This window comes from Gopherus flavomarginatus, chromosome 1 (assembly GCF_025201925.1).
Source record: "Gopherus flavomarginatus isolate rGopFla2 chromosome 1, rGopFla2.mat.asm, whole genome shotgun sequence".
NCBI lineage: Eukaryota > Metazoa > Chordata > Testudines > Testudinidae > Gopherus > Gopherus flavomarginatus.
Window position 1 is genome coordinate 326,977,764 of NC_066617.1, and position 19,599 is coordinate 326,997,362.

A 19,599-nucleotide genomic window follows, 5' to 3' on the forward strand; every position below is an offset into this window, starting at 1 on the left:
ATTTAGCTGTGATCAGGTCGCTGCCCTCTCCTTATCTTTTTAAATGCAAATCTTCTTTTGGGGTAGTAGCTATATACCCAGCGCCTCTCCACGTCACCTGCCTTTGGTGTGTCTGTGCCATTACTAATAGAGCCTTGTAAACAATCGTTAATCATGTAAGTGCTGCCGGCCAATGGGTTCGGATCGCTAGTGGGAGAGAGAGAGACGGCTCTACAGAGGCAACCAGGGGGACAGTCCCCCAGCTGCCCCCCCCCGGACCAGAAGGGGAGCCCATCCCCAAGGAAGAGAAGAGCAGCTCCAGAGCCCCAAGCAGCATGTGGAGAGTTGCTGCCCGGCTCTCGCCATCATGTACGTGAGCTACCTATTGGATAAGGAGGGGCCCATGTACTCCAGCTCCGTGCGCCACTCGGGGGGGCTCAATCTGGCGGCGCAGAACTTTGTCAGCGCCCCGCAATACCCGGACTACGGAGGATACCATGTGGCCGCGGCCGGGGTGAACCTGGACAGCGCCCAGTCCCCGGGCCCCTCGTGGCCCTCTCCCTACGGCGCTCCGCTGCGGGATGACTGGAACGGCTACGGGCAGGGGGGCCCTGCCACTGCGGCGGCCAGCGCGGTGCATGGGCTGAACGGCGGCTCCCCCGCTGCGGCCCTGGCTTACAGCCCGGCTGACTATCACCACCACCACCACCACCCGGGCCCGGCGCCCCACGCCGCCTCCGGGGTCATGCAGCAGCTCAACCTGGGCGCCCCGGCCGCAGAACAGCTCTCCCCTGGCGGCCAGCGGCGGAATCTGTGCGAGTGGATGAGGAAGCCGACACAGCCCGCCCTGGGCGGCCAGGGTAAGCGGCGGAGCGCCGGGAGCCTGGGCGAGCAAAGGCCTGGGGCCTCGGAGAACCCGGCAGAGCGCTGGGACCCGGAGCCAGCTGCCCACCCACCAGGGCCCTGGACCGGAGCCCAGCTCAGGGAGGGTCCTGCATTGCAGCAGAGCCCTGCAGGCCTGGGCTCTGGCTAGCCGCAAAGCGCTGGGGCCCTGCGCACCGGAGCTCTGCACTGGAGCCTAGCTCAGGGCAGTCTAGGAAGTAGCAGAGCTCGAGGACCCTTGTAACCAGCCTGGGCCTTGCTGGACCCAGAGCCGCCAAGGAAACCGTCGCTCTCCGGGGACTGAACAGCTCTGCGCACCGCTCGGGCTGCACGGTGGGGGCTGTGGAGGTTAACACTAGGCAGTTGTTTCGCTAGTAATTTCTCAGCCTGGCTGCTTTTCGGTTCGGGGAGTGGAGGGAACCTCCCGTAGGAAAACCCAGTAGGAAACAGGGCCCAAACTTTCCGGTGGTAGGAGGGAAAGGGCCCCCAGACAGCTGAGTTCTCTTTGGAGCCACTGGCTCGCGTTCAGATCAGAGCAGCCTGGGTGTTACTAGAGAGAGGTTTGTGCCATACACGCGTGGAAGTGATTTGCAGGGACATTTGATAATGCCGAGAAGCTCACTCGTTTTGGAGCCTGCTACAGGCATGCGGGCCCAGGCCCAGGCATTTCACTGGAGTGGCCTCACTTCTGATATATATATTTTGAAGAAAATAAGAAAGCAGCAGCTAAAAAATGAGGCTCTTCCCCAAAAGGAAACATTCTATTTCGATTGTTTTAATATTGAACAAAAATACTGAAGTGGGTAGAAAAATTCTTCAAATAACTGGTCGTATTCTCGCCAGCACTTGAATTACAGAGCCTTGTGGGGAGAGTTTGTAGGAACAAGCAGAGTCACTTTGGGGCTTGGGAATCGTGTTACCGAGCTGCGGGTACAGAGAGAAATGTGGGCCTTTGTGAGAAATTAGCTTAACGTGAAATCGTAGGCAGCAAAGACCGAGCCCTGCTGGGGATAGGGTTGCGGTAGGATTTTAGCGCACTGCGGGTTGACAGACCGACCCCACAGAGCTCTGGAACCCCTGTTTCAAGGGGTCTTTTGGATCGCTGAGCCGTGGGACAGTCTTGCGGGGGGTGTCTTTTCCTACACGATCCAAGTTTCGCAGCGGCCGGGAGAGCCTGTGTTGACCGATTTCCCGACGAATTTAGTTTAATTTTATCCCCGTAGAGAGCGCGCTGGTTGTCCCCGGGCTTCAGTGCGAGTAGCCCAGGTTATAGGCACGTCAAGGATTTTTATAACCAATTACAGTCATATAAATCATTGGCCGGTGTCGCTTTGCATTCGTTTCTGAGTCATTGGGCGCATACCTCTATTAACGTCTTGGTGAGCTTTAGGTCTTCACGCCGACCTGCTGCTCCCTCGCTGGGAAATGGGCGAAGGCGGTTCTGGGTCCTGGAGTTGTCAGGGTTCGGGCTGGCTCTGGAATTCCCATCCCACCGAGCTGGGGCTGCAACTTATCCGGGGGGCAAGTTTCCTCCGGGAAGGCGAAACGGATCTGTGCGTCTTTTCCTCCTCGCCTTGGAGAGAGGAGCGCGGATCGGAAGATGTTACGGGTAGGGCGGAGTGTCTCAAGCCCGATTTTGAAATTTCCCCCCTTCCTCCCTCTCGTGGGGGAAGGAGGCTTGGAGGGGAGCTGAATGTCAGCTGAGAACGGTCCGTGATGTCCTGCACTAAGGTGCCAAAGAGGTGGCCAGGCGCCGTTCTCAGTTGTGATGTTAATGTCTCCCGGGTTCCTGCAGACTAGTCAGGAGCTCCTGTTCTCTGCAGACCCTCATCTGTCATGAGCCTTTAAACACATCTTGCTTTGATATACACCTTCCATGCTATTGTCCCTTTTACTGGCCGGAAAGAGGGTGGCAACTTTCGCAGTAAATAATGAATTCTGGCATTCCTCTCTCATCCCCCAGCTTCCCCAGACAACGTGGGGGGCGATTGGGGTTGACCAGTTCCCCCAAACCAAAGGGCATCGAGTCAGCGCACTACATGGGCACGCAAACGACCAGCTCAAATGCGAGGGAATCTGCAGGCCGCTGAGCATCCTGCCCAGTGGCCAGCAATCCAGGAATGGAAGCTGTCCGATTTTCCCACAATTCCGTCCCGTTCCCACCGTTTTCCTTTGGGAAAGGGTGGTTGGTCACTTGGGGGGGATGTTTCCATTCAAATGCTGCCTTTGGAGCCAGTGTTTATGTTAATCTGCCGGCCAGGGGATGAAAGCGCCTGCCGCCATTTGCTCAGTAGTGGTAATTCAAACAGAATGGAGCTGTTATTAAGGCATTGAGAAGGTCTTTCTTTGATAAGATCTCCTTGTCCGGCATTGTTTGCGATTGTGTTCCTCATTCAGCGGCTCTGGGGAGTTTTCTCTGATCAGACTTGTATCTTTGCAGGGCGCTTTTGTTGTGGTTTGCAGAGAGTTTACCTGAACAAAGTCAGCCTGCCGGGCATTACATACCTAGGGGCAGAACCTCCCGACTCTTCAGATCTTTCTGATGAACAAGAAAGCTGGAGATATAACCAGTTAAACAAGAAACAATAAGAAGCAAAGGGAGATCAATTGATTTGGCAATGTACATACATGCTTCGCATTAAAAAAAACTCAGATGTGTCAAACTTGGCATTTTTGAGCACTGATATGTTCTGCCTCCATTCCAGTGTCAGGCTTGTCGGTTCTCGTCTGCAAAAATAAATGAATCCGAGTAAAGGTACGGATTCAACATAACAATCGCAGATCGTCTGCACTACCATCATTTGCTGAGGGACATCAAAAATCAGGGGGGAAATCAGAGTAATGCCCAAGAAGTTTACTTGTGAGAATCTAAGACTTCTGCTGCTGTAGCAAATAACCCCGGACAACGCGTGCCTACATTAATCGGGGGTTATTACCAGTAGGGATGAACAGGAACAGCGGCATTTCAGAACCATGTTCCTTGGAGAAATATAAAAAATTAAGGTGCATTTCAAAATCTTTGATATCTGGGCTGCCCCGGGCCGGGGAATATTGTGCGTGCGTTTGGTTCTTGATGACATTCGCGCCATTTTTTTCCCTAGCCTGAAAAAAATGGGTTATCTGCAAATCTTTCTCGAGCCCGGTCACGCTCTTTGTTAAGTCCCCGTTTAGGGACTGAAATGATTAACGGGGTCCCGATCCTATACTCCTTGCCCATGAAGGGTTTGGGCTGGGTGAAGAGTAGCTGAGCCCCAGTCCCAGATCAGGTGACGGAAAGAATGGATCGGGGGAAAGGGTTGCCGTTAAATGTGCCTGATCAGTTGTCATGGATTTCTCCTCTCTAGTTAAAACCAGGACAAAAGATAAGTACCGCGTGGTGTACACGGACCACCAGCGGCTGGAACTGGAGAAGGAGTTTCATTACAGCCGGTATATAACAATCAGGAGGAAAGCAGAACTGGCCGCTACTCTGGGATTGTCAGAGAGACAGGTGTGTCCCTTGAGAGTTCCCTTCGCTTTATTTCCGAAGTACCCACATACTCTTTAGTCGTGTCCATCCCCCCACGCCCCCACGCGCTTTGTCACGGTGCCACTGGCCCAAGAGATCATGCAAACGTGGTCGTGGGGTCGCGGGCGTAGTAGAAGAATGGCTGGCACCAATCGCTGGGGAAGGCCTAGGAAGGGCGATAAATATCGAGGCGCTGTCTGCTATTGCAAGGAGAGTGGGTGTTTTCCTAGGTCATGGGGTATGTGACCATGTTTGAAACGTCTCTCCTGTTTCCAGTACTGGTGTGTGCGAAGGAGACACAGACCGACAGACAGGCGTGCCTGCTTTCTAACCCGACAAACTCCAAAGTGGCACATCTGAGAGTGAGATGTCCTGCCCACTTGTGCGTCTGTTCGCTCTCAGCGTGCTCTGAGCTGACGGCTGAGATGTGCATGTTAGCCCCACCTTAGAAAGTCCCTGGCGTCAGGAGTTGGGGATCGGGCCCACTCCCCAGTGAAAGGTTCTGCAGGAGAGTGCGCACGGCGGGACTCTGGCTTGCATTACACGGGGCTATTCCCTGCGTGTTGCGGCAGAGCCGGGCGCAGATGGCTGGGCTGATTGCGGAGAAACCCCTACGGTGCCCTCTCCAGCTGCCCAACCCTGCTCGCCTGGTCATTCTGGAGCCGCTCCGCTCTCTGATCTGACCATCTCTTTCTCTCGCTCTTTTATCCCCGCCAGGTGAAAATCTGGTTCCAGAACAGGCGAGCGAAAGAAAGAAAGATCAACAAGAAGAAATTGCAGCAATCTCAGCCCGGCGCGGTGCATAGCGGCTCGCAAGCGTTGAGCCCAGTCTCCTCCCTCCAGGGATCAACGGGTCCTGGCCCAGCTGGAGGCGTCCTGGGAGCTGCTGGGGTCTTAGCGCCATCAGTGACCCAGTGACCGCAGCCAGAGACTGAGTCGGGGGCCGGGGGGCTTCTGCCCTCCTTGGTGAACAGGAGCCCGACATTCACAGAACCCACCGTGGAAAAGGTTACTGGTCACCCAATGAAACGGACAGAGCCCAGGCTTTTCCCGTCTGTGCACTACAATGGCCGCATTGACCTTCCTCAACCACACTCCAGCCGTTCGCTTTTTGTACAAAGTGTACAGTGTGTCTGTTTCCGTGGGCGGGGATGTTCATGATCTTGTGTGTTTTTTACACTGGCGTTTGCAATGCAGTAAATCCCACTATAGCCGAGAGCTGAACCGCAATAGTCTGTAAGTTCTCCTGCTCGGAATCTCGGGGATCGGTGCGCATGTTTTCATTACACAGGCTGGGCTAGCCATGAATTTTAATAGCCAAATGTAAAGCACATTTGTCTTTCCCAACCATAAACCTTCAAAATGACCATCTCGCCTTACAGCGCGGGGAAGGTAAGACAAGACACTGCTTAAATGTTCCGAAGGGAATTGCTTCATGTTAGCCACCTGTAAAGGAGCTCATAAATCTGGTGCTGGTAATCACCCAGCCCGGTTTATTAGCGTTCTGCACTGCCGTGGGCTCTCCAGCCGAAACTGCAACTAGCTACACTTGTAGGCGCGAGGATCGCTGCCTGTGTGATATTATTGCCAAGGGAGCTCGGATAAGAGAGTTGAGAAATGCACCCAGTGTAATGTTCTGTTGTTTAAATTATGCCATTCTCTTCTCCCTAACCCAACAGCTTCATACACACAGGGACCTTCCTGGTTTCCCAGGCTTTATCCAAGCTTCATTATAGGGCTGAAAATGAAAAGAAAGACCCCAGGGGAACCCCCTGAGTCCTAGGAAGGTTCTTCAACAAGCTGCCTGGAACACAGACATTTGGGGGTTGACACGTTTCAATCTTCGTATTAAATGGATGAGAAAGACCAAAATATGGATTTTTCCCCAGATCTGGACACAGACAAGAGCAGGGGGGAAAATCTCTGGTCAAGCTTCAGTTTGGTTTTCACTGTTTTATTGTAGATTTACTCAACTCCTTATCCAAAATCTGGAAGATTAGTCTTTGAAACACACACAGACCAAATCTTTCCAGCCAGGTCAGAAACTCCATGTCTTATTGCACCTGCCAGGGGATAGGGACAGCTAGTCAGTCTATACTCAGCGGGGCATTGGCAATATGCTTTACCGGGGATTTGCAGTTACCAGTGCCCCATGAGGGTGAAATTGATTTGACATTTCAGACCTGTTACTGCCCATGTTAACACCTGAGCTCCTGCCTCCTGCCCCAACACCTTTGGCCAAAGACAGCATTGGTGAGGATTTGTTCATGGTGCAATTTTTATTCCATCAATACCAATAATCAAAGGGGGAAATAGTCTATTAAATGCTCCCTGCTATTTTTATGTATAACCTTTCCATGCTGGAGCAGTTTTAAATACACTAATTGCCCCGTGTCATTTTAGAAAGGCTATTAATAAAACGAGTGGGTTTTTTTGCGGGGCGAGGGGGGGCTGTTTTATTACCGACCTTGTTTTTAACCACGTGTTAGGGCTAGGACAGCCGTCTGCTAAAAACGGAGAGGTTGTATAAGTGTTTGTGTAGCTTCGGTGTGATTCCACGCAGTGGGGGGTTGAAGATGTGTTAGAAATTAAGGGTCTTCCAAAAAGGGGAGTCTAGTGCTGCTGCAGGCTCATGCCCGAAGAGGGAGAAGCCGACTTCATGTGCCAAGCATGTGAAATCAACACGGGGCTTCCCCCTGGGCTCTGCCCTGGTTTTAAAGCCCTCGTCTCTTTTGTTAGTTGCTTCCAATATAATTTGATGAGCAGAGGTTTTGTTTTTGTTTGTTTGTTGTCTCGGTTGCAGAATTCCTGTTCTAGTGTATTTTGAAAAGGCAGCATTCACCGAAATCTGGCGGCTAACAGTGTGTGTCTCCGCAGATGTATACGAATGAGTGTGTGTGTGACTGAGCCAGGCGTGGGTCGCTGTTCGGTGGGATGCGGTTTTTATAAAGGTGTGTGCAGCAGCTGCGGTATTTGAAGACCTCGCAGGGTGCTTGGAATACGGAGCTGGTCCTATCCATCGAAAACCTAATTTTATACCACTAAAAGCGCAGCTCCAGGGACTAGCCGCTAGACCCCGAAGCTGAGAGAGTGAGTCCGTGGGGAGGCGTGTGTGCTAGGAGTCTCTCTTTGTGCTGTTAAAAGAAACAACCAGGGGGGAAAGGCTGGCCCGTGTGCTGGCCTTGGGACGCGGTCAACCCGGCAACACGGGATCATCCTGAGCAGTCAGGACCGTCTCACCCCCAACACTAAAACGCTCCACTCCTGCAGCGCTTCTTCATCCCTGCGAGACAAGAGTTGTACCTTGGACTGCAGGATCCGGTCCCAATGAAAACCAAAGCCAGCCCTTCTCTCCCTGCCCCAGCCCGAGCCCGCAGCCCTCCCCAGCCTGGCAGGAGGATGCGGGCTGACCTGGCCTGGAATGCCTGTGCCCAGCCCTCGCGAGGCGCGGGGGGAAAAGACTCTGGCTCCGAGGGCGCAGCCTTTGCAAGGTTGCCCTCTGGTGCTGCAGGGGCCGCGCCCGCACGCCATTGATCCTCGTGCTCTGCCGGGGAGCTGGCGGCTGCTGCTGCTGCCTCAGTTGCTATGCGTTGCTGTGTAACGCCTGTCAATAAACCTTGTTTGGATTGTGGAGCAGAGCGCAAGGTTTGTTTGCTTAGTGGTTAGAGGTTCAAAAGTCGGCATTGTCCTACTGCGAACGATCCCAAGTTCTTTCTCCCTCAGGAGCACTGGCTGCAGGGGAGGGGGGAGGCATGTCAGTGTCTTGACTCTGGGAACATTTATTTGCTTCCCGGGATAATTAATGGCAGAGCAAGAAAGATGACCACTGAGTTATGAAAGGCCATCAATAAGGAAATTAAACACAACGGATCTATGGGTGCAATACGCGCCATTCACTGTGGTTTTGCTGGCATTTTTCCATTCTGCAGCAGCTAGGCTGGGGCGTCTCTGCTTGCAGGGCTGGCGAAGCCGTGGGATTCCCATTGCTAGAGGCCAGGGAAGGAAATGAAATAATACATAAGGTGGCAATTAGGAAAGCTTCCCTCTAGTGGAATCTGTTGAATATAGTCTCCCAAGGAATACGCTGGGCGCCTCATGTTTTACCACATTTAGCTGTGGTCTGCACAGGATTTTTAAAACAGCTGGACGAGCGTCCTTTTTGAAGTTTGTTTTTCTGTTTGGTTTTGTCTGCTAAGTATCAGGAATATCGGCTCTTCCTGTGTTTTCCAGAGGTCTTGTTGGAGAAATCAGAAAATGGTTACATATTTCCTCTTAACTGAAGCGGGGGTGGGGGTGGGGGTTAATCTTTAAAAAATAATTCGTTTCTCCAACATGATAATTAAACGTAAGAATGGAATAAGTGTAGACAAAGCCAGAGTTTTAAACAGCCTGACTACAAATCTGCTTCCTTCTTGGTTACTCGGCGTTCACTTTCTTGACTCGGTATAGCATTATGTCACTCCTTCTCTAGTTGTCAGGGAATCTTTCCAAACAAAACAAAGCACAAAAAGTACCAAATTTCCTACCTCAATTTAAAATATTTGTAGTTGGGGGGGGGAAATCTTTCAGATCTTCCTGGTCCCTATGCATCATAAAGGAGAATAAGAAGGCACATGCTTTGTTTGTTTCTTTTGTTCATTTCAGGTGACTTTTGAAACTAGCCAACACAAAGCCCTGGCAAATACGCTGCAGCGTGAACCTCCCTCATTTGTCCCTGGCAGCTAGATTATTATTTTAACTGTTTTCTTCTCCCCATTTTTTACTCTGATGATTCTAGGATTCTGCTGATAGGTGGTAAATGAATATTGCTGCTTATATGGCACCTACCAGATAAGGTTCTCAAAGCGCATGATAAACATTAATGAATGTATCCTCACAGCACCCCTGTGCGGTATGGCAGCACAATTACCTCCCTTGTCCAGGTGGAGAAAAGGAGACACACGGAGCTTAGATGAATTTCTCAGGAAACAGAGCAGGGTATAGACCCCAGATCTCCAAGCCCTCTGTCTTAATCCGAAGGCTGCCCTTTGCTCCCTTTTGCCATGACAGCAGGAATAGGCTGAGGGACTTCCCTCTGCCCCTACCCCCTTCACCCAGGCCTTTCCCCATGCTATGTTCCCTAGCAGCAGCTGCCAGCCAGGAAAATGGGAACGGTACCAGCAAGCTCGCCATATGTAGCTCGAATCAGCATTCCCGCAATCACTTCCCGAGCAGGGCAGACATCCAACTGTTCTGTAAGTCATCGCCCATTTTGCTCGAGTTTTCAGCCTCTCGCTGGCTAAATCCACCCCACATTTCTCTAGCGGCGAGCATATTCTATAGATCAGCGTGGTTTGTGTAGTCGGCCTGTTATCTCGGCACTTTGCACCTGAAGGATGGAAATAACAGGCTATACACAAACGGTAGTTGATAAATCCCACTCCAGGAAAACTACCGCAAACAAGGGGAAACCATGACAAAACGATCCCCTCTGCTTTATAAACATACAATTGCCTCGCTCTGGGTACCTTAGTTCCATTCATGGCTGATTCGCTGAATCAATGACTAGAAACAAGTATCTCAACCGGAGACTAGAAGCCAGATCCCGCCCTGTGGAAATCAATGGGAGTTTTGCTAGGGACTTCGACTGGAGCAGGACAAGGCCCCAGGTACACGAATGAAGAGCTGAAAGTGGCCATATCTCTATCTACACGTACACGGCAATGGGTGATATTAAAAAGGAAGGTGCCAGTGAGCTCTATGGCCTAGTGCAGTGTCATTGACACCCACATTGCTGTACCGAACCAATGCTTTATGATCAAATGTAATGCCAAAGGGCCATCTATCTACCTGAGTTCACATGTGATAATGACAGATATTAAAGTGAGCTCCATGAGTGATTTAGAGCAGTTCACAGCTGGATGTTTGTATTGGTTGCAAGCAGAAGTTGAAGCCTGAACAGCTAAGAAATCAGGCACAAAATGAACCCGGGGGCAGGCACTATCTAGCCAGCCTATGCTGAGGACTACATCGATAAGGAAAGGACTGGAGGCAGACGGAAAATGCAAAGTACAAGAGATAGGGGCGATGCGGACATGATCAAAGGGAATGGCACTGTCAGATCCAAAGGAAAACGTTTCTTTACCAAGTACAAAAGACAGGGTACGAAGTAATACACAGCCTGCATTACTGCAGGGAAATAAAGGAGAACAAATAGACAACATTAAAACAGCAAATACTGTTGCAGAGACAGGAGAGTTAAGCCCAGAGACCCTTTCCACTTTAACGCCCTTATCCGAGGTGTAGCCCTGTTAGTCTCTATCCACAAAAACAACGAGGAGTCCGGTGGCACCTTGAAGACTAACAGATTTATTTGGGCATAAGCTTTCGTGGGTAACCCCCCCTCGCCCCACATCTTCAGAGGCATGGAGTGAAAATTACAGATGCAGGCATTGTTACACTGACACACGAAGAGAAGGGAGGTATATTTATGCCTGCATCTGTAATTTTCGCTCCTTGCGTCTGAAGAAGTGGGGTTCTTTTTTACCCATAAAAGCTTATGCCCAAATAAATCTGTCACCGGACTCCTCGCTGTTAACGCCCTTAGTCACCCAAGTGTTCTTTGATGTCAGTGCCCACTGTAAACTCTTGTAGCTTTGCCTTTGGGCTAAGTCCCGCTCCTTTTCCTTGTCCCATTGACTCCTCTAGCGCTCGGTACATTATGAAACTGGAATCTGTTTGCGACAGAACTCAGAATTCTGTAAGGAAAGCAGCGTTCCTTTAATCATGGGACTCTAGACAATAGCACTTTCTAGAGCCTGAGTCGTTTAGTTGTCAGTTCACAGCTCTAGAAGCCAAAACCAAACCACTTAAGGTCTAATCCTGACGGTGTTACCAACTCGTTCTTCTAATAGGCAAGTCACTTAAGAGTCCCTCGATTTAAAAATTGGACAATTTTGCCTTCTTCCCCCAGGGGTTATCGGTAGTAACTCATGTTTGCACACAGCCTATAGAATGGCTAAATATAATTAGCCATGCTTAGATTCATCTCCTACAATTTCATTTCAAGACTGTTATGAATGGCTGTCTGGTGACACAGCAAACCATCCTCTAACTGAGATGTATTTGCATGCCGCAGCTCTGTTGGTTTACATGCTCTAAAAGTTGCTTTCAGTTATGTATAAAGTCATTTCACTGTCATAAAATACGTAAAACAGCCTCAGGAGACAGCTTGGTTGATAAAATTCGCTGCTAGCTGTCAAAGCATTATTGCTTTATGGGTTTAAAAGCCCCTACAATTTAGTTTTTTAAATTTACAAAATTGAAGATTAAAACAGGGAATTTACATTCATTCTTTTGCTGTGGGTTTAAAAATCAGTCCCAATTAGCTATAGGGGAGAACTAATGATTTGACTTTAAAAGTACGTTGACTGCTTTAGAACTCCGGGATTGCAGTAATAGAAGGATGTTTTCTACGGCCGAGTGTATGAAATGCAACATATGCTTATAATATTTGCTAATTTCTAGAAACACATTTCACGCTCTTTAAAGATCACAGCGAATTCCTGCTGAAGTCAGTGGGAGCTGGGGGCTCTGAAGGGAATTACTGACAGAGGACTTCATGCAATGACAGACTCTCGCTGACTTCAATCGGTAGCCATGTGATTCAGAACCGAAAGCAGCTCTCTTTTATCAGCTAGTTATTTGTTTTCCATGGATCATCTTCCTAGTCCCGGTAATCACATGTCACTATTAATAATAATATCATACACGGCGTCCCATGCCCTCCTGTAATTCCCAGTCATTCTCCAGCCTATCTGATCCCACCTGGGTTCCCCCACTTTCTCACACGTTGTAAATAGAAGAGAACCACGACGACGCGGGCAGACTCTGTGCTGCAATAATCATGACCTAGCGAGCTAGCAAGAGATGGATCCGAGTTACTGGACTGGAGGAGACATAGAAAAAAGAACAGTGTTTTCCCTCATATATACAGTATTATGGCTTGCAGTACGGAAACAATCGCCTGTAAACGACCACTACAGACTGCACCATGCGGTGATTACAAGCACGTGTCTGTTACGTGCAAAACATCTCAACCGCCAAGAACCCACAATCCTCTCCCACGTCGCACCAGTTTCCCATTATAGGCAAACTTCTTAATCTTGTTACCCACAATTCCCCTCTCATCCCCCCTCCCACAACCGAGATCGCACGAATCTTCATGTTCTTTCTTCTAAATATTAGGGGTCACACACTGTGATCTCATGGCCATATTACGCCATGAATTTTCAAGCAGAAGTCCCCATTATAGTCAATGCCATGGGAACGTCTACTGAAAAACTGGTGACAAGAAAAGGCCTTCAGTCACACCGGTGTAAATCCGGAATGGGTTTATCAAAGGTGAGCTAGGACCACAATTTGCCTCCGGAGTAGCAGGCGATGTGTCTCGCTGTCGGGGGGCAGCACTGACTGCAGCTTCAGCTCTTCTTTCCGTGGTTTATTACTCGGGATCTTTTAGCACACTTACTGCTTTTTCTAACAATGTACAGTTATGAACATTTTGAAGACTTGCTAAAGTCCTTTATGGGTTAGGGGTGAAAATCTTCTCAATTTCACACAACGTGCGTGTGAAGAAGTGGGTTTTCACCCACGAAAGCTCACGCTCCAATAGGTCTGTAAGTCTCTAAGGTGCCACAGGACTTTTTGTCAATTTCAGACAACTTTTTGGTGCGTTTGGGCTTCCTGGTTTTGAGAAGCAGGCAATAGAGATCGTCTGTATGGACCAAAAATAAACTCTAACTCTGACTTCTCACTTCAGAACAATAAGCTAATCACATACTTTAGATACTAAGAGGACAAATAATAGCAATCAAATGCATAGAACAAGCAGAATCAGGAGCTTTTTCTCTAGGTCTGGTAGGATCAGATATTTCCCCTCAACATTTTATCCGGATTTAGTTTTCCTTAGCTGACACCCGAGTGTAGTTTGTGGTTGTACTTAGCACACCGGCAATAATCATAATAATTAATAATACATTCTCCAGTGCCTAGGAGCCCTAGTTATGTGCTAGGGACTGTAACAACGAAAATCTATTTTAATGAATATTCTTAGACCTTGACCCTGTCTTTCTTCTAACACTGCTACACTGGCTCAGAACAAATAAGCCTGGGCCTGGAATACATGTGTTGCTTAGACCAGGTTTGTGGCTGAGTAGCTTCACATCCCCACCTTGTGCTCTTCAGCTTTTTTCGAAGGGTTTAACCCGCAAACTCTTTCCGTAATCAGTCACAAGGGTGCGTAGTTACGCGTTTGTTAGAGCTATGAGCTTCCCTCCAAGGGACGTAAGAAACACACAAGTTTCTATAAAGCCAAAACTCTCCCTGTTATTCGCAGGAACTCGCCGTTACCATAATCAGTGATTAGTCCGGGGTGTTTTCCTGCTCTGGGTTGGTCATTTTCGAAGAGCGGCACTGTTGGCAAGTGGCCAGTAGATGGCAGTATTGGCCCTGACACTGGACTGGGGAAAGGCTTTTCCCAGGAATCTCCCCAGTTACTTTTCTGCCTCAGCTGCTCCTCGGTTCACAATCCCCACAAACAGGTTCTAGCCAAATAGCGCCTCTTGCAGCCCCATGTGACAAAGTAAATGGTTCCCTTCCCCCACCTCTCACACTGGGCGCTGGGCGGAAGGAATCAGTGAGAAGGCCGTGGGAGCACAGGCACAGCGAGTGCCAGTAGAGGTGAGAGCTAATATTAATTAGCAACATTAACACCTTTCCGCCACCTTCCCGGACGATCTGCCCCCTTCACACGAGCTCATGGCGATGAAGAGCGATGGGGACGGCAAGCCGCTGCCTTTGTTTAACAGGAAGACGCTCCCGCGCCGGGACACTTCTAGGCGTTACCCGTGGCAATCGAAAAGAGCCAGTGCCCCTAGTACTTCCCAGAGTAGGAAGCTGATCTGCCCTTCTGCTCCGCTAGCAAAAGGGCGAGTAAACACGTGCCCGCTACTGGTGCTGGGATCTTGGGCCCAGATTTGGCGGGTTCTGTTCCGTGATCATCAGGCAACGCCCCTGGGAACCTGTGAACAAAATTTATTCCCGCAAAGAACCAAGTTCCCCTGCGCGCCCCCCACTTATCTGCCAACTACTTAACCCTTCTTTTCCCCCATTGACTCCTTCGTGCGCCTTTTTACATTTCTGGCGATCTCACAACAATTCACACTCTTCCTCATTCTTTAAAAAGCGAAATTCGAACCTCCTGAAAACGGAGGGTAATTGCCCTAGTAAACCGACCTAGCCATTTCCCCCTGTGGAGTGTCTTGGGACTGGTTGTTTGTTAATTTTGTTCGGATTTGGAAACACCCAAGTGTACTTTGTATTTTTTTGTTTTTGAATTTTTTTTTGTATTTTTAGCTCGCACACCAGCAAGTTCATAGTTCAATTAATATTCATATATCTTCAACATATTTATTTAATCTCACGGGAATATATTGCTTCAGGTGAAAATCTTGCATGAAATCTGTTGAGATGGAGGCAAATTCGGAAAACCTTGTATCTTAATATTACATTTTCCTCGTGTTGCCTTTAGTTGTAAGGGGTCAATATAATAAACATATACTGCAAAGTATGCTGGTAGAAGGGGACTGTCGTATCCTTACCAAGTAATCTGGGCCAAATTAACCCATGGCGTAACTCTACTGGAGCAGAATTCTCTGTGCCTTACCACCTGGACACTCGTTTACAGGTGTATACAATGCTACCAAATTATGCTGAACAGGTGGAATAGCCTGACCTTATTCTGGCAGAAGTCAATGGCAAAACCCTCATTGTCTTCAGTGGGAAGAGGATCAGGCCCTAAGTTTTGAGGGTTGGACTTTTCAACCTTAATCATGTTTTAACAGTCAGTGTGTGTGTGTGTGTGTGTGTGTATTTTCCTAGAGTTTAATAAAAAGCAAACTGAAACACCAGAAATTCCATTATGTGGCATCATATTGACAGTCACCAGGCTAGGAACATTTTAGAGCCTCTGCACAGACCTCTGAGCTAATGGAATAATTAATAGAAATAGTAGGTTGTTGTGGTGTATTGAGGACTGAGAAGTTTCCTGGTTCTGCTTGCAGGCTGAGGGGCTGAGAAGCAGAGCATGCAATCAGAGTAAGTCTGGGTGAGTTAAGATTTCTCTTTCTCTGTTTTGGGCTCTTGTGTATTATTTTTCTGAATTCTAAGAAATAAAATAATGTTCGACCTCAACCTTTTATATTTTTCTCTAAGTTCTCTGTGTGTATGAGGTGAACATAACATTTGTCATCTCTGTGGACAAGCACTGGAGGGATATGGGATGCACACTTTGCCAGTAGGTTTCACAGATACTCACTTACAGCAAAGGAATAATAGGGTCAGTTCCAGGCTGGGGAGGGGACTGTGTTCCAAGGAGAACAGACTCTTCTGTCCTTGCTTACCAAATGTGACTCCATCTGATCTGACACCCTCTGACCTGTTCTTGTCCCAGTCCCATTTTTATCAGGCTTCTCATCCCACTCCCAATCTCTTTAACCTGTAAATTCTAATCTCACCCCTTTACACTACCAGTCCCAGTCTTCTTGCCCATACATTCACAATCCTCCCCCTAACTCTTGTCCCTAGTCTCCTTGCCCAGCCAATTTAAATTTCCCCCCTCCTGTCTGCTCATCTGATCTGTCTGTGCCTCTCACAAACCCTGATTTCCAGTCAGCCCACATTTCCACTGCCCAAATTCCTCCTTTCCATTGCCTCTCAGTCCCAATATCCCTCCCCCGGCTCCTTATACAAGCTCAGTATCCCTCCGGATCCCTATCCCAGTCTTTTTGCCCACCACTCCCAGTTCTCCCCTCACAGCTCAGCTCTGTGTGATATCCATCTCCCCTCTCACCTCCTTTTCTCCATCCACTCATTCTCAATCCCGGTCTCCTTGCCCAGCCATTCCCAGTATCCAACTGGCTGTCAGTCAGTCTCCTTGGTCAGCCATTCCCAGTATCCGCCTGGCTGTCAGTCAGTCTCCTTGGCCAGACCATCTTACTCTTCCAGCCAGCACCCAGGCCCAGTATCCTACCTCTGCAAGTCCCTATTTCCTTCTCCTGAGCAGCCAGCTTCCTGTCCCAGTCTCTCACCCTTCCCTCAACCCTTGGCCCAGTCTTTTGTCCTCTCTCCCTCTCCTCTCCCATTCCTGCAGCTCCAGCTTTTGTTCGCTGTGTTCAGATCAGGCAGCTTCTTTCTCCTTGTTGTCTAGGCCCAGCAAGGATATCATTGAGAGTACAGGACTGAGCATCTCCTTGCTCTCAGTCCAAGTACCCAGCGCAGAGCTGCAAACCCAGGGAAAGTGCTTCTCAGCCCTGGGCACTGGAGCATGCCCAGTGTGAATGAAACATTCAGGGAATTTAACTGCTAATATCCAAGATGTCTCTACCAAGCGTGTACAAACTGATTTTTCAAAGGTATGTAACATGGCCAAATTTGGGCAGATTTCCACAGGGATGGGAACTGGCGTGTCCCTGACACAAACGCCATCCTTCTGCCAAACTACAAATGCCCATTCCAAATCAAGGGGGTAATAGAGCTTCTCAAAGAAAAGGTCACCAGAATTTTTGAATAGGGCCAAAACAATGTGGTTTTCCCTTGCCTCTTTCTCAGAAATGGCAATATTGATTCAGCTAATATTTTCCCAAGCTATTCAGCCTGAGGCAGACACCTGGCATAGAAAATATTAGCCCAAGCAGACAAAAATTGGCAGTTATAAGAAACTGAAAACCGGTTCTTATAATGGGAAGTGTCAGGCAACCTTAGTAATAGCACTACTATCTGTAATATAATACAATAACAGTGGAACGTCATTGACAGAAAAGCAGAATGAACTTCATAATTTCACATCATCAGTGAATATAACTAATGTGCTGTTTGCCACATCCTCTGGATCACCAATAAAGGTGTTAAATAAAACTATACTTAACACCTATGGCCATGATCCTACAAAATACTTAAACTTGTACTTAACTTTAAGGAGCCAATGAGACTGCTCGTTTGCTTAAAATGAAGCAAGTGCTGGGCTGAGGCTGGACAAACATCTGTTACCCCAGTGGATATTTATTCAGCCTCTACCCTCACACAGTCTTTCTGATGGTTTCCAATGCCTATAGCCAAACTAAACAGAATTATTTTTCAAGTAAGATATGAAGGGGGACTATATCAGAGTCTGTACGAACATCTAGCTATATTACATCTACTATGCTGTGCTAACCCACTCCTTCTCTGACTTAAGTCAATGGGGCTTTTGCCACTGACTTCCCTAAGGGAAGAATCAACCTTGATTTTGTAGTTCATTAAAATGAAACGACAGGGGTCAGTGTAGGGCTGCATGTAATAGCCCCATGTTGTTCCTGCCCTCTAGTCATACCTCCTCATCCCCTACATGCTGCCAGAGAGGTGTATAGGGATCAGGGCGAGCCCAGAGCCCAGTATCTGCTGTGCTAATTTCTGTGACCTAATAGCAGAGCTGCACAGAATTCTGCAGAAAGCTGGGCCTTCTGGATGAATGTTAACTGACAGGGAAATCAATGGGGAACTGTCCATTGGGCTGAACCGGCGATTAGGGAAAGGCACCAGAGATGAAAATAGAGCTAAACATGGATTATTCCTTTGCACTGCAGTGGAGTGGAGCACTCAGCGGAAAGGCCATGGCCTCACTGGGCCCATCAGAGGTTTACTCTGCACTAATGGGGATAAGACTGGGTTAAGTCTGTGCTACAAGTGCCTGCTTTGGTACTAGAGCAAGCACCTTCCTCTAACACACTGATCTTCCCAGGACATGTTCTTGTTGGACACACAGTTCAGCCCAAGTTCCTTTGTGTAGAGATCAGACCTTTACCCAGGCGCAAAATTTCACCCTTGTAGTTTCCGCCAGCGGAGTTCTGCTCTGGGATGGATCAGAAGCCCTCTCCTCCTCCCCATGGACCTCAGCTCTGCTTCAGGCTCTTTCTGCCACCCCCGGGCCCAACACTGTTCTTTTCAGTGGTTCCCTTCTTGCTAGCACCTAAGCCCTACTGATGGGAAGCAGTTTAGCTGCTGCTGCAGACTGCCAGCCCACCCCCACAGCTCACTGTAGACCAAGCCCAGGTGATCACAGTGTTGCTGTCTGTGCTCCCTCACTAGTCGCAGAATGAGCTCCCCCTCTTTGTCTCCTATTATATCTTTTTAAGGCAGCAGCATGGGAGCAGCTTCTGAAAATCCCCAGGCCTGCTCCCTAGGGAGAAGTTATAGAACATTACACATGGGGGTGGGGGAGTGGCAGGCAAAATGGCAGCTGAGCAAGGTGAAGATGGCAGTTAACTGGATAGGGAGGTGTAAATGGGGGTTATGTTCATCTTACAAGCCACATAAATGATGTGGCCATTTTCCTGGCTGCCTAGTTACGTTATGCGCAAGGCAATGGTGGGTTCTCCATGGGGTCGAATTCCCTGCTTGGAAGTCTTGTGCATCCCCTTTCCCCAGCTTGTCCCTCCTGCCCTGCCCTTGTGCCCTTTCCATGCTAGGGACACAGTCTTTTCTCTTCAGGCACAGACAATGCCTCTAAACTGGGAACCACTTTCTTTCGCTGGGCAATCTTGCTGCCCTTCCAGGCTCTGATACAACTGGCACAATCTGGTCCATGGAGTGAACTAGAAAAGCTAAGTAACATTTTTACTGTGCCTCCCCCTTATCTGGAGTTACGTCACCCCCATGCAGTCTTAACCAAATATTGAATCACCTCTGGAGGTGCTGGAAGGTGAAAAGGAAACTGCAAGAAAGAGGGCATTCTGGCTGGAAGACAAGCTTTCATCGGTTAAAACAGAAACCTATGGGAAGAATGGAGAAAGGTGTCTTGGGGAAGAAGGTATCTGAAAGGCTGGAGGCACAGGTGAGAGCTAGGAGGAAAGCCATCTTCTCAGCAACCTCTCGATCAGGAGAAGTAAGGTGTATTCACCTAGAGAGATCAGAGTTAAATGGACTCATTTTTAAAATGGGAATCTTCATCCGAATGCTGCATGATCTACAGCTCCATGCCTGTGTCACTGTTTCAGAGACTTTTGCCTTTCCTAAGAGTAGGTTTTGCACCTTGGGAAAGTCAAGAACCAACACTTCATTGCCACCCGTTGCAGTCTCAAGCTTGCTCAGGTTGCAGGCAGCGTCGTCCAGTGAACTGGGCTCTGAACCTGGTGTCAGGAGATCTCCATTCTATG

General features: G+C 48.9%; 1 protein-coding gene across 1 annotated transcript; it reads left to right on the plus strand.

The window, feature by feature from the left end:
* Window positions 1-346: 346 nt before the first annotated feature.
* On the plus strand, window positions 347-5,287 carry CDX2 (caudal type homeobox 2). Its single transcript, XM_050937329.1, has 3 exons — window positions 347-839; window positions 4,206-4,351; window positions 5,087-5,287. Exons 1-3 carry the CDS (start codon window positions 347-349, stop codon window positions 5,285-5,287), a joined length of 840 nt encoding a protein of 279 aa, XP_050793286.1.
* The last annotated feature ends 14,312 nt before the right edge of the window (window positions 5,288-19,599 follow it).